We start from the raw sequence: 13,892 nt of genomic DNA on the forward strand, positions 1-13,892 counted from the left end.
CTGAAACAACGGGACGTCGAGGGACGGGCACTTGCAACACTATCACTGTTTGGAGAATAAGAGTTTTTCAAAATATTTTATTTACTTGAGCCAGAGCGAGAGAGCAGACACACGCTGGCCGCACAGCGTGGGGCGGGGGGGAGGCAGCGGGAAAGGGAGCAGCAGACTCCTGGCTGAGCGTGGGGTCCACGCAGGGGCTCAGGGCTCGACCCCCCCGACCCTGAGAGCCTGACCTGAGCCGTCAGCCCGGCGGATTTCCGGAGGAGGATTTCCACAACTAGTCCTTTGAGGGGCCACCCTCCCTGCACACCCTGCCCCCCCAATCACGCAGACATGCTCTCTCCCCAGCACCCGCCCCCAGAAGTGGGGTGGCCTGGGGTGACCCCCCCACAAGGACAGGGCAGGAGCCTCTGGAGCTCTGCTCAGCAGAGGGGACGGCGCCAGGGATGGCTCCACCTGCCAGGACCCAGGAAGGCAGGGAGAGACGGGGGTGGGCAGGCAGCAGGGTGCGAAGGCCGAGGACAGTCCCCCCGGGAGGGCTGTGTGGGAGTCCCTGATCCCCCGACAGCCCCCGCTGGGGGCACCCTGGGCGGTAGGTCTGCTGGGCAGGGCCTCCCAGCTGCACACCCCTGCCCTCCTGGCTTTGGGGGCACCTGGGGACACGACCCTGCCCCCCACGGCAATGGATGCCCCTCCCCCACTCCACAAGGCCGGGGACCCCAGACCCAGACCTCGGTTCCCTACCAGAGCCAAGGGGAAGAACTGGGGGCATCGGGAGGATCTGTGCCCCACACTCACACGGTAGCCTGGGGTGTGGGGAGCGCCGGAGGGCCAGGTGGGGGTTCAAGTGCGGACCCCCCCCACCGTCACCACCTTCCTTGTTACCTCTGCTTCCCCAGCAGACTCTGCTCCTCACCAAGGGGGTTTGCTCCTTAGGTTCAGCACCAGGGGCAGGGCTCCCGGGGGTCCCTGGGGTCTCAGAGCAATGACACCCCCGCCCCCAGGGGTCCAGTGTGTGCCAGGCGGGCCTGAGAGGGCAGCTGCTGCCTCTGACCAAGGACTGGGGGGCCCTGCTCCTTGGGGGGCCGGGTGGGGGTAATCCGGGTCCTTCCTCAGGCCTGGGCCCACCCCCTCCACCCCGACTCTGACTCCGAGGGAGTCACTGGGCGTCCAGCACCAAGGACGGGGTCGGGACTGGCGAGGGGCACCTGGGGAGGCGTGGGGGACATGCCTGCAAGTCCCCTCCTCTTCCGGGGGGTCCCCTCCTCGGCTGCCCACGGAGAGCAGACCCTGGGGGGTGGGGCATGGACTGCTTCTCCCTCTGTCTGTGTCTCTGCCTCTCTGTGTGTTTCTCATGAGTAAATAAACAAAATCTTAAAAAAAAAAATTCCACGATCTGCCCCAAACATGTCCCCTGGGCCTGCGACATGTATTACACAGTGAATATGCTGTTTGGCCAAGCAAAGGGCAAAGTCTCAAGTGACCATCAGCATCCTGGGGCCTCCTGGTAGGGCCCTCCCACGGTGGCCAGTGGCCGCCAGCCCCCACCCACCGGGGCCCCTCCTGCATCTGCGGAGGGAGAGCTCCCTAATTGAATTTCTCTGGCCTAGCCAGTTAACCGGCCCCCAAGCTGGATTTCGTTAAAGCAACTTTGGTTTTTCAAAAATAAACATGCACTGATCCAGGTTGTGCTTCCCGTGTCTGTCGTCCCCCGCAGACCGGTCTCCGGATCTGTTCTCAAACTTCGGGCAGAGGCCGCTGGTAGCCTGCAGCACCCACCGAGGGTTTTAATCCACAGACTGTCCAGTTTTGGAAAGAATGTGAATAAGTGCGGGTGTCCCAGGGCCTCCCCTCCTGCCCGCACCTGGTCCTGTGCTCCCCAGGAGCAGCCCCGGCCAGCGGTGGCTCAGGCCCTCCCCCATGGACCCTTCCCGAGTCCCTGGTCCCTGGTCTCTGGTCCAAGTCCTGGGCCCACTGGGGGGAGCGGTGCGGCGCGGGAGGGGCTGACGGCAAGCACCCTTCGCCTAGCGCTCTTGGCCACCAGCAGCCGAGGGGCCAAGGGCCAAGCCCTGCCACCCCAGAGCGGCGAAGAGGTCACCCCCTCCCACCTGCCCAGGGGCCTTGGCCAAGCCCTCTGGCCACTCCCAGGGCCAGTGTGGGCAGCGCTGGGTGCCTGAAGGGCCACCAGGGCCCGAGGCGACCTCTAGAGGATGGAAGCGGAGCCGCCAGGCCCGGCAATGGGTGTCACTCACAGCCCTGGGTTGGGGGAGCGCCTGAGCCTGAGCGGCACCAGGGGCGGGCTCCAGGCGGGGAAGCTGGGCCACTCCGCGGGACCCGGGGTGCCCCAGGCAGCTCGGCAGCTTGTGGCAGGAGGCGCGGCCCGGCCGAGGGCGCCAGGAGAGGCGGGTTGCGAGGACAGGGGCGCGCGGGGAGCAGGGCCCCAGGCAGCGGACCCCTCCCCGCTCCGGGTCCCGAAGCCAATGGGTGCCTAGGCTCTCGTGGTGATGGGATGGCACCGCCCCGCCCGCCCCCAGGCTGCGAGCTCTGGTGGCCTGGTGCAGGGACCCGCTGGGCTGGAGGCTGAGCCGTGAGGCTCGGGGAGGGGAGGCTGGGACGGCAGAGCCCTGGGCCGGGCTCCCTGGCGGCCGCTTGTCCTCCCCGCGCAAGCGCCACATGGCCCGTCCCTGTCCCCGTCTCGCAGGCCCAGGGCGGCAGCGGCCGGTGGCACACAGCGAGGCGGCCCTGCAGGTGCCAGGACTCCGCGCCGGCGTCCGCGTGTATTACCTGGTGGGGGGGGGGGGGGGGCCGGGCTGCTGGCTTCCCAGCGGGCGCCAGGTGGGTCGGCCCCACCTGTTCTGTTTCAGGTTTTATGTCTCTGCTGCTAGTACCTGTTCTGATGCCTCAAGCCTGCCTGCGGGGTCTTACAGATAAAACAAGTTACTGTTAAAGATTTTATTTGTTCATTCATGAGAGACACAGAGAGAGGCGGAGACACAGGCAGGGGGAGAAGCGGGCTCCCCGCAGGGACCTGATGTGCGGCTCCATCCCGGGACCAGGGTCATGCCCTGGGCTGAAGGTGGCGCTAAACCGCTGAGCCACCCAGACACCCCTTAAAGTGAGTTTTTAAAACCATGTCCCTACCACACTTCTCTGGAGAGCAGGGAGCAGTTTCCTTCAGTGTCCTTGAAAGGGGCAGCACAGAGCTTCCCACCTTGTGCAAGGCAGGCGGGCAGGTGTTGAGGCTCGCTCTGGGGCGCGACTCCCACGTCCCTTCCGCCCGCAAGCAGGACACTCAGAACTGGCTGTGGTTTGGGGCCCCAGTAGGAGACTGAGGCGGGAACCAGGAGGGGAAACAGTTTGCGCCAGGGCTGTTACGGGAACTCACTAGTGACTTTCACTGACTAGATTTGTTACCCTCCGGACCAAATGCAAATGTTCAGGCTTGTTTTGGGGATTTCCCCGCATGTGGACTTCGTGGAGCATAGGTGAAGTGCTGAGACCGTGGGGGTGCGTGGCCCGCAGGCCCAGCTGGGGGGTGCGGCCAGGCCTGGTGGCTCCTGCGGCTGCGGCTTTGCCCCAGGCCACATTAACTGGGGCGGGAGTCAGGACGGGCAGCGACTGTGTCCCCAGCTCTCTGTCTGCAGGCGTCCGGCGGCGGCACAGCCCACGGGGCCTGCTTTCTGGGCTCACTGCAGCCTGGGCACAGGCAGCTGAGGCTTGCAGGGCCCAGACCACAGGGTGCGGGTCTCCAAGCCCTTCCCTCCCTACAGGACCGCACGGGGGTGGCCCGGAGGAGGGGACGGACCTGTTTTTAGCAGGAGGAGGCTCCCCCAAGTCATGATGATGCCTGAACTTGCTATTAGTGGCCACGGTTCTCCCTAGGTTTCTGGAGAGGAGACTTGACGATGGATTTTAAAGGGACCCCACCCCAGCTCCTGAAGTGCAAGCTGCAGAGAGTGACCGTGCGGTGACCAGGGAGGGCAGGGAAGCCCCTTGCCCTTTGACCTTCCTGGTGCTGACAGGAGCTCCTGCAGGATTTCCAAGGGCAGAGGTGGTGGCTGGCGGCCACCGTGCAGGGCCGCACCCCCAGTCCTGAGCCTCCTGGTCAGCCGGCACTGCTCTTCCTGGCAAACCCAAGCTCCCTGAAAGTCAGGACCAAATTTCATGGACGCACAAGGCTCACTTTGCAAATAGTTTGAGGATCATCTTGGTCACTTAGGGTAATCCAAGGCATAGGGGACAGTGAAACCAAGGCAGGAGGAAGACCACCATCCCCTGCCCACTGCCTGGCGTCTGCACTCACCTCCACGGTCTCCATGCCACGGAGCCGGGGTCTACACGGAGCTGGGGTCTATGCGGAGCCCCGCACGCGGTCCCTACGGTCCTGGGCAGCCTGGAGCTGGCGGAGGAACGTGTTGAGTCAAGGTCAGTGTTTCTCCACTGTCCCCACCCAACACCTACCTGGTGCCCCCGCGGATGTGGTCGCTGGCCCGTTCATCTGACCCGGGGCGTGGTGCACCCCCCACCCCAAAGCAAGGGACCTGGGAAGGCCCACCAGCCCGGTGCCCTTGTCGATGGTCCAGACCAAGCCTTTCCGCTGCTGTGGAGAGGGCTGCTGTCCCCGGCAGGGGGCTGTCCCTCTGGAGACTTCTGCTGTCTGTTCCCCTTCTCTTGGGGGTCCCGGGTTTCTGCGTGTCCTGGGCCAGATCCCCAAGCCGTGTGGACCTGCTGGCCCAGGGACCCAGTTCCAGTCGGGCTCATTTACTCTGGTCCCTGGGCAGCCTCGGGGCACGGTCAGCGCTCAGGGCTCCTGCTGGTCACTGCACCGGCCACAGGCGCCCCTGCAACAGCCCGGCCTACTTGGGGTCTGCAGGGGCTGCTCCTGGCCCATCCCCGGTGGGTCCCCCGGCCACAGGTCCCGAGTCTGTGGGTCCTCAGAGGGTGGACCGGTCAGTTCCGTTTTAGTGTTTCTCAGGGAGGGACTCCCACAATCTGACCGTAGATCCCGATGATCAAGAGAAGCCGTTGTCTAGGGGGCACAGGGACTTCTGGGTCCCTCCTAAGCTGGGCAGTGGGGTGGCATCTACTGGTTCCGCCAGGACAGGCAACTCTACACGTGCTTTTGTACCCATGAGATGTTTCATGACAAGAAAACGCTGCTCTCCGTTGGGGACGATGACTGCTGAATGCCACCACCGTCTGCGCCACCGGGAAAGCAGGCAGCCGGCCGTCCAGGGCCAGGCGCGCTCCCCGGGGCTCCCCTGCGCCAGGACCTCCGCGGCTTCCAATCCGCAGCTCCCAGGCAGTATCTCTGAGTAGACGGGCTGCGCTGTCCTTCCGGCGGGGTGACTCAGACGTATCCGGGGTGCCTGCGGTTCTGGTGCTTTGGTTTTGACTTTTACAGAAGTGTCTCCGCTTAGACAGACAGGTGTTGCTTCTGCTGTCCCGTATGATCTTAAAAAAAAAAAGATTTTATTTGTTTATTCATGACAGACAAGAGAGAGAGAGCGGCAGAGACCCAGGCAGAGGGAGAAGCAGCGCCATGCGGGGAGCCCGACGCGGGACTCGATCCCGGGACCCCGGGGTCACGCCCTGGGCCGAAGGCAGGTGCTCACCCGCTGAGCCCCCAGCTGTCCCTCCACACTCAGTGCAGAGTCTACTTAAGACTCTGTCTCTGCTCTTCCCCTCCTGCCACTCTCTCTCAAAATAAATAAATCTTTTTTTTTTTAAAGTCACTGTGAACTCAAAGGTTTGAGCATATTTTGATGTTTCATTCAGTCACTCAGGCATCCCAGTTGTGACTCTCAACGATGCTCAGCAGTCACGTCTCTGACAGTGGGGCCCCGTTAAGTTGGCTCCTGAGTCCAACCTCAGAATTCTGTAACTTCCTTGACCTCCAAAACGGAATCCAGGCTCTTTAGTAAATCTACTGATTTAACCGTACGTACGTGTTGGAATATACGGAATATCCGTAACGAGTGAATCAGAATGCTTCTAATTCAAATTCAGGACAAGGTTTCTAGTAACTTCATTGATTCTAAATCCAAATCTTCTTGTTACCATACCAGAAAATGTCACTTCTCAACACGACTTGGGACATTTCGGCTGCTTTCAGTCTTTGGTCATCAAACATTTTACTGAATAAAATTCTTGCCAGTGTGTGTTCAGGATCTATCCTTAGAAGCACCTTGCTGGGGACGCCCGGGTGGCTCAGTGGTTGAGCGTCTGCCTTCGGCCCAGGGCGTGACCCCGGGGTCCCGGGATCGAGTCCTGCATCAGGCCCCTGCATGGAGCCTGCTTCTCCCTCCGCCTGTGTCTCTCCCTCTCTCTGTCCCATGAATTAAAAAAAAAATCTTAAAAAAAAAAAAGCAGCAAAGGTCAAAGGGTAAAAGCAAAAGCAACTGTTAAATACGGCCGAGCGCTGTTCTCAGGGCTGCAGCTCAGCATCCCCAGCCCGTCTCCACACAGCCCTCGTAAACAGTGCAGCCAAATTGGATGTGTAAGAAGAGGCCTCGGGGGTATTTTTATTTCTAGCTGTCTTGCTGTGAGTGAAATGAGGGAGTCTGCTTCTCTCCCTGTCCTGTTCTGCTTTGGCTGAGGGTCATGCAGAGGCGACACAGAAAAGGCATCTGTAGGAAAAGTGAACTGGACCGAGAACCCCTACCCAACGACCCAAGGCTGGGAGCGCCCCTGGTCACAAGGCAGAGCAGCTGGAAGAATTCAGACACGTCAGAGAAGTTCCAGAGGTAAAGTTCCAAAAAAGAGGGATCCCTGGGTGGCGCAGCAGTTTGGCGCCTGCCTTTGGCCCAGGGTGTGATCCTGGAGACCCGGGATCGAATCCCACGTCAGGCTCCCGGTGCATGGAGCCTGCTTCTCCCTCTGCCTGTGTCTCTGCCCCTCTCTCTCTCTCTGTGTGTGACTATCATAAAAAAAAAAAAAAAAAAAAAAAAGTTCCAAAAAAGATAAACTCACAGCCCCAAATGACAAAGTCGGCCAGGAAACAGGGCACTGTGAGTCAGCAGAGGAATGGACAAAGAATCAGACCCACAGAACCTTCAGACGTTAACATGATTGATCAAATAACGTAAAATTAGCTTACTACGTTCAAAAAATAAAAGAATGAGTTGAAAACATGGTAAACAAAAGCCATAAAAGACAAATAAATTAGAAAACACAGAACTAACAGAATTGAAAATGATAATTATTGGGCAGCCCGGGTGGCTCAGCGGTTTAGTGGCACCTTCAGCCCAGGGTGTGACCCTGGAGACCCAGGATCGAGTCCCGAGTCGGGCTCCCTGCACGGAGCCTGCTTCTCCCTCTGCCTGTGTCTCTGCCTCTCTCTCTCTCTCATGAATAAATTAAAAAAAAAAAAAGAAAAAAAGAAAATGATAATTATTGAAATTAAAACCTGAATGCGTTTAACAGCACATCTGATATAACTGATAAGAAAATGAGTGAACTGGAAACTAGATCGGAAGAACCCGTCCAGAATGAGGGAAAGACTGCGAAGGAGTGGAAAGTATGGCAGGGCTGGTGGGAGAGATGACGGACTGAGGAGGCCTGAGACACGCAAGGCTGGGGTCTGGGAAGGAGGAACAGGACGGGGCGCCCCTGCGGGAGGGGACCCCAGGTGCACAGGGCCCCATCCCGTCCAGCGGAGCCGCCTGACACCAAGGACGGAGACCGAGCCCCCGGGAGGACGGGCCACGGGATGACGGCCGAACCCTGAGCAGCAGCCGCGGAGGAAGGACGCTGCGGGGAGGGGGCTGGCGGCCAAGTGCCCAGTCCTGACCAGACTCCTTCAAGCGCAAGAACAGAACGACGCTTCCCGGCAAACAGAATTGAGAACGCTTGTCACCCTGACGGTCACCACAGGAAGTGCTGCGTACGCACGCGGCAGGGACAGATTCCACGCGGAGCAGGGAGGCCGGCGGGCGAGCCACGCGGGGTGTGCTGACCATGAGGCACAGACGTCCCTGGGGACGAGCTGCCGCGCACACCTGTGGTCACGCCCAGGGCACTGCGGGCAGAGTCGGGGTGCAGCCCTCGTACCTACGGAGGAAGGGGCAGCGCTCGCCGACCTGGACCCGAACAGGCGGTCACGTGGTGAAGTTTCTGCGATGGGACGCGAGTGCCTGACATCCCAATTGTCAGAATGAGAAAACGGACCTGCTCCGTCCATAATAAGGCACAAAAAGAAAAAAGAAAGAAAATGTGAGCCAAGGGGCCCCGTGCAGACTCACGGGGCTCTAGGACTCTGAGGAACGCCCCCCCACCCCCGAGAGAGCGGGGCTGCCCTGCCAGTGCCCACGGTGTGCTGAGCCCCCGTACCCAGGGGACCCCCGAGGAACAGAACGTCAAATGCCTGGTGCAAACCCGAGGGGACAACCCCGTTTGCCAGCGGAAACAGACCCGGGCCAGCCAGGCACCCCTAGGCGCCGCCGGCCTGCCCTCAAGCCCAATGCACCCTGCAAACGAGCCCCCCTCCTTGGCAGCACCTGCTGTTCTGAGGCTCCCCGGGTGCACACACGGTTCGGCGGCAGAAACCCTCCACAGGGGACAAGGACAGGCTGAAGCAGCAGCTTGCTTGGCAGGGTGGCAGCGGCCATCCGGCCCTGAGTGGACGGGCCGCCTTATGGGGCTGATGAGGGATGAGGATGCTCCGCAGGGCATGGGGGGGGACGGGGAGGGCCAGTCTCCCAGGGGAGGTGGTCGAGGTCGGGCCGGAGTCTCCACGTGAGCAGCCTCCTCTACGCAGTTCTTCCCCAGAGTCCAGGAGGGTGGCCTGGGGCCCGCTGCCCCACTGCTGCCCCCACCCCCCACCAAGTGCCACATGAGGGCTCTGTGGACGCTCCAGGGCCTGCACCCGCACCTGCGGTGACCCCCTTCTGAGCTCCTGTGGCGCAGGCGCTGCCGTGACCTGCCACCCCGACAGCCCCTCTGCTCCGGTCTGGCTCAGCACCAGCTGCCTCCATTCGAACCCGGAGCCCTCACGCATGTGGTCAGCCCCGAAGCAGGCCGGGCGTGGGCCTACAGAATGGGCCCTGCACGCAGGCTGTGCCGCTGGGTCCCCGCTCCGCCAGCCGGGCCCCGAGAGCCTGGCCCTACCAGGACAGCGCTGGGCCGCGGACTCTGCTCCCGCGCTGCCTCCAGGGCCTGAGGCGCGCACCGCCCTGCCCTGGCCGCACGGGGACCGGTGCTCCCCCATCCTCCAACTAGCCCCCCTGGGGGCTTTGAGGCTTCGGACATCTTCCTGGGAACTGAGCGCAGAGAACAGACTGGCCGTAGGGACGTGCCGCTCTTTTCTCTACCTGGTCCAATGAGGCAGAAGAGACCACCGGACACCGTGAGTGACAAATATTTACGTATTTACAAAGCACGTCCTCAGGACAGCCGCTGCAGAGGGCGGCGCATGGCTAGTCCCCGCTGCACTCGCCAGAGCACAGCCGGTGGGTCCGTCACTGCTCCCACAGTCACGCGGTCGTTCGCCGAGGACCGACGTCCAGGGTGACAGGGACCGGGGTCTCGGGGCAGCCACACGGAAAGTGGAGACATCGCACTACTGACACGGTGTCCTGTGGAGGTCACCTGCCCCCCTCGGGGTCTGCTCAGAGGCCCGTGGCTTTCTGACCACGTGGTCACTGCTGATTCTTTTTTTTCTTGCTGCTTTTAAATCCTCGCGACGCCCCTTGACCGAAGCAGATGGTGGAAGGTATTCTGAAAAGGAAAACGAGCCTTCGTACTAAACAGTCACGGTTTCTGGCAACAAAAACCCCCACTTGTAAGAGCAGCGTCATGCAGGCGTTCTTGCTCCTTCTCTTTCACTTTGTGGGACGTTTGGCACACGGGCTCCCCTTGTCCCAGACGCTCCGTGCCCGAGGCCCTGAGGCAGCTCCCAGCTGGCCAGCAGCCCTGGACCTGCTCCCGAGGGACAGTCCGCCAGCAGCACCCCTGCCTGGGACACTTGGCCAAGACGGCTGCCGCGGCCAAGTTTGCAGGCCCAGGCTTCCTGTGACCTTCCATCCGGGAGAAACCCCGACCGCCACGGGCATCTGGGACCCCCGTGCAGGACAAAGTCTGGGCAACGAAGAGATTTGTTGGCAATCTCTTTCCTCCCATCTGACATTTTCCCTAAAATTAGACTTGAAATTCAGTTTAACTCATTAAGAGCAGAACCAGTACGAGAGAGACAGGCTTGTGGGTAAGAGCAACCACAGCCAGCGTTGATCCTGCGTCCCATGACGCAGAGGGGAGCTGGTGCCTCGCCCTCCTGGGCCCCAGAGCGAGCGCGCACGGAAAGGCGAGGCATTCAAGAGAAGCACAGTCATGCTCTCAGCTCCTACGGAAGCTGACGCTCCGACCCAACGTCTGCTTCTCCCAGACAGGACGCTGCCCAGGGTCAAGCCCAGCATCCTCAGGAAGCTCACCTTCACAACTTGCTGCGCCAAGGTGCCAGGTACTAACCTGTGGCTGTAGGTCCGCCGTTCGGCCACGGGCTCTGGGAGGGGGGCCGCGTGTTCAGAGCTGACTTCCATGGCGTCCCCTCCCGACTGCTCCCCGTCATCCCCCAGAGCTTCTGCTGACCCCTGTACGGTGGCCCCGGGCATGGCTGGGCTGCGGAGACAGACGGGTGAGTGGTGGCTCCTGTGACCCTGTCTTTCCTCATGGACGAACTCGCCAGAAAACAATACCTCTCGCAAAAACACTTTATAACTATTCTAGCGTAGTATAACCCCTAGACTATTCAGACGGAAGCCAGGGTTACGACAAAGTCCTAGAAGAATGTTCGTTAACAGCCGCTGCATCTGTAAACTTGGCAACGCCTATGCTTTATCTTTTAAAAACAGTATTTCTGGGTTTGCCACTGGGTACGTGCCTTCCAAGGGAGCCCAAAGTCTTTGCGACCGTTCGTGAGAAGCCTGCCACCGCCAACTACGGAGTGTGGGAGTCTCCTCCCTGACCCTGCTGAACCCAGCGCTGTAGGGCACTTCTCCCCGAAATGATTCCTCCCAGAGGAGAGCGCTGGCTCCCACCCGAAGCCTCTCGCTCTCCCGTGACACAGCGCGCTCTCGGAGTTACTTTAAAGCGCACAGTCCTGCCGAGGGATACCGGCCTGAAAAAACTTCAATCCACAATTCTCAGGAGGTTCTGAAGAATCACTGAAAGAATCACTCAAATGAGAGAAAAAAATAAGAAAATAAAAAATACAAGACAGGGCAGCCCGGGTGGCTCAGCGGTTTAGCGCCACCTCCAGCCCAAGGCGCGATCCTGGAGACCCGGGATCGGGTCCCTCGTCGGGTCCCTGCAAGGAGCCTGTTTCTCCCTCTGCCTGTGTCTCTGCCTCTCTCTGTCTCTCACGAATAAATAAATAAAATCTTAAAAAAAAAATACAAGACAAATTCAAGAATCACCGAGGCATTTCCCCAGGATGCACTCTGAACACTGACGTGTAACAAAGAGCTTTACTGCCAAATTACCAACCCGGCAAAAAATCAGAGGGTCCGTGTGTGGGGAGGGCCTGAGAGCCTGGGACAAATGCCCAGGGGCTGTGTGAGTGCCCTGCTGGTGGGGCTGGCGCCCCAGAGTGGTGGAGGCGGGAAGGTACAGCCCCGGGGGAGCGCGGAGGAAGGGGCGACGTTCCTAGATGCCCCACCTGACCAGAGTGGACAGTGAGGTGAGACCCCAGTCCTTCCCGGCAGAGCAAGACTGTCCCTACTGCTTTAACCCTGCCTGATGAGTCAGCCTGTCGCTCATCTGCAACTGAACGTGACCCAAGTAACAAAGACGCTCAGGAACTGCTCCCATACCCTTTTTTTAAAAAATATTTTATTTATTCATTCATTCACACACACACACGCAGAGGCAGAGACACAGGCAGAAGGAGAAGCAGGCTCCACGCAGAAAGCCTGACATGGGACTCGATCCCAGGTCTCCAGGATCATGACCTCGACCGAAGGTGGCACTAAACCCCTGAGCCACCTGGGCTGCCCCCGCTCCCGTATCCTTAAAAGCGTCTGTGCTTAAAACGCTTTTCTAAAGTCAAGGGCCACACCCCACAGCCTGGTTCATGTACCGCCCCACGTACCCTTTGCTTTTCTTCGGTTTATCGAATCGGAAGTCGGCAGGGTAGAGGTGACGCCGCACCAGGTGATCCTTCCTGTCTTTGCTGGTCTTGAACTTCTCTGCACAGCCTTCCACCAGGCACTGATACTGAAACAGAAGCAGTGTCACCTATGTCCTGACCCCCTGGGGCCTCCCAAACCCTCACTGTGCCCCCCGCCCCCCTGCCCCATGGCGCTGGTGCCTGCGAGGCAGCCGGCTTGGGGACAACCCCCCACCCCACCCACCCCCGCCCCAGCACCTACGACACTTCACCCACCATGTCCTGCCTTTCGGACAGGATCTGGAACAAGGAGTCGTGCCACTCCAGGATGTGGACGTCCAGCAGGTGGAGCGAGGGGAAGGATCGTCTGCAGAAGGAGCAGACGTTCCTGTGCAGAGTGTGGTAGTGGTGCTCATAGTCCTCCAGGCTGTCGAACACTTGGCAGCACCCTGCCACCTGGCAGGTGAACTCGGGCACCCTGGCAAAGGAAACCACCTGCAGCTGACAGGGGGCCTCGGGCTGCCGGTCCACACCTGCCCGGAAAGGAGCCCCACAAACCTTTGTGTGTCTTCCCCAACCCCAAATCCTACTTCCTTAAAAATCAGATTTTCAGGGGCAGCCCGGGTGGCCCAGCAGTTTAGCGCCGCCTCCAGCCCAGGGCCTGATCCTGGAGACCCAGGATCGAGTCCCCCGTCAGGCTCCCTTCGTGGAGTCCGCTTCCCCCTCTGCCTTGTGTCTCTGCCTCTCTTTCTCCCTCTGAGTCTCTTGTGAAAAATAAGTAAAATCTTAAAGAAAAAAAAAAAAGACATAAAAATCAAGATTTTCACAAAGCAGCTAGAAGGCCAGGCAGGAAGGGTGGGGACGGTGGTGGGGCAGAGAGCGGGGCCGCGGGTGACCCGAGGAGGGGCGGGCAGGGCAGAGCCGCTCACCTGGGTCTCTCGGGCTCCTCTGCCACCTGCGTGAGCACGTCCTGGAGGTAGAGGTGTCGCTGCACATCCCCGTCCTGCAGGGCAAGCATGTTGTGGGCGGGGCCGGGCGTGACAGCCCCGCCCTTGCCCGCGATCCCGTCAACTCAGGAAGCCCCGCCCCCTGCACTGGCAGCCCGGCCCTTGCCCCGCCCCCGCCCTGCCAGCCCGGCCCTTGCCCCGCCCATCAGGGAGCCCCGCCCCCGCACTGGCAGCCCGGCCCTTGCCCCGTCCATCAGGAAGCCCCGCCCCCGCACTGCCGGCACGGGCCTTGCCCCGCCCCACCCAAGCCCCGCCCCGCGGCACCCCCCCCAGGAAGCCCAGCCTCCACCCGGCAGCCCCGCCCCGCCCGCCCTTGCCCCGCCCACCCCGCAGCCCCGCCCCGCCCCGGAAATCCCGCTCCCGCCGACAACTGCCGTCTCTTCCCTCGCTCACGCACCTCGAAGAACTCGTGCTCCCGCGGGAAGCGCACCCGGCGCGCCGCGAAGTGGAAGGGCGCGGCCCCGGCCGCGGGGTCCCGCTCCACAGGCAGCGGCTCGGCCGCCCCGGGCGGGCCCCCTAGGCGGGCGTGGAGCCCGGGCGGCAGCTGCATCGCCCCGCGAGCCGCCGGCCCCTGAGCCTGCGGGCCGCCGTCCGCGAGCCGGGCGGGGCGGGGTCGGAAGTGACGTCGGGGCACTTCCGCCGGCGGCGCGGGCGGCGCTGGGGCTTCGGCGGGCGCGGGGCAGGGCGCGCGGGGGCTGCAGGGGGCCGAGCCGGGCCTGGCCTGGCCGGGCCGGGGGCGGGGGCGGCCGCCCGGGCTCCGCGCGGCTTCCGTGTGCGCCTCG

General features: G+C 61.6%; 1 protein-coding gene across 1 annotated transcript; it reads right to left on the reverse strand.

Annotated features, from left to right (window-relative positions):
- Window positions 1-9,351: 9,351 nt before the first annotated feature.
- Window positions 9,352-13,660, reverse strand: ZNF511 (zinc finger protein 511). Its single transcript, XM_041743132.1, has 6 exons — window positions 13,508-13,660; window positions 13,033-13,106; window positions 12,380-12,581; window positions 12,086-12,210; window positions 10,465-10,614; window positions 9,352-9,717 (listed from the first exon to the last, which is right to left on the reverse strand). Exons 1-6 carry the CDS (start codon window positions 13,658-13,660, stop codon window positions 9,639-9,641), a joined length of 783 nt encoding a protein of 260 aa, XP_041599066.1. The 3' UTR covers window positions 9,352-9,638.
- Window positions 13,661-13,892: the final 232 nt, after the last annotated feature.

This window comes from Vulpes lagopus, chromosome 2 (genome assembly GCF_018345385.1).
Source record: "Vulpes lagopus strain Blue_001 chromosome 2, ASM1834538v1, whole genome shotgun sequence".
In the NCBI taxonomy this organism is placed as follows: domain Eukaryota; kingdom Metazoa; phylum Chordata; class Mammalia; order Carnivora; family Canidae; genus Vulpes; species Vulpes lagopus.

What these genes read in the sequence shown, in the direction of transcription:
- ZNF511 (XM_041743132.1), bottom strand. Translation starts at nt 13,660, where the DNA reads ATGCAGCTGCCGCCCGGGCTCCACGCCCGCCTAGGGGGCCCGCCCGGG. An exon ending in GGGAGCACGAGTTCTTCGAG is followed by an intron (nt 13,107 to 13,507) that starts GTGCGTGAGCGA and finishes CTTGCCCTGCAG; the next exon opens with GACGGGGATGTGCAGCGACA. An exon ending in TGTCCGAAAGGCAGGACATG is followed by an intron (nt 12,211 to 12,379) that starts GTGGGTGAAGTG and finishes CTTCTGTTTCAG; the next exon opens with TATCAGTGCCTGGTGGAAGG.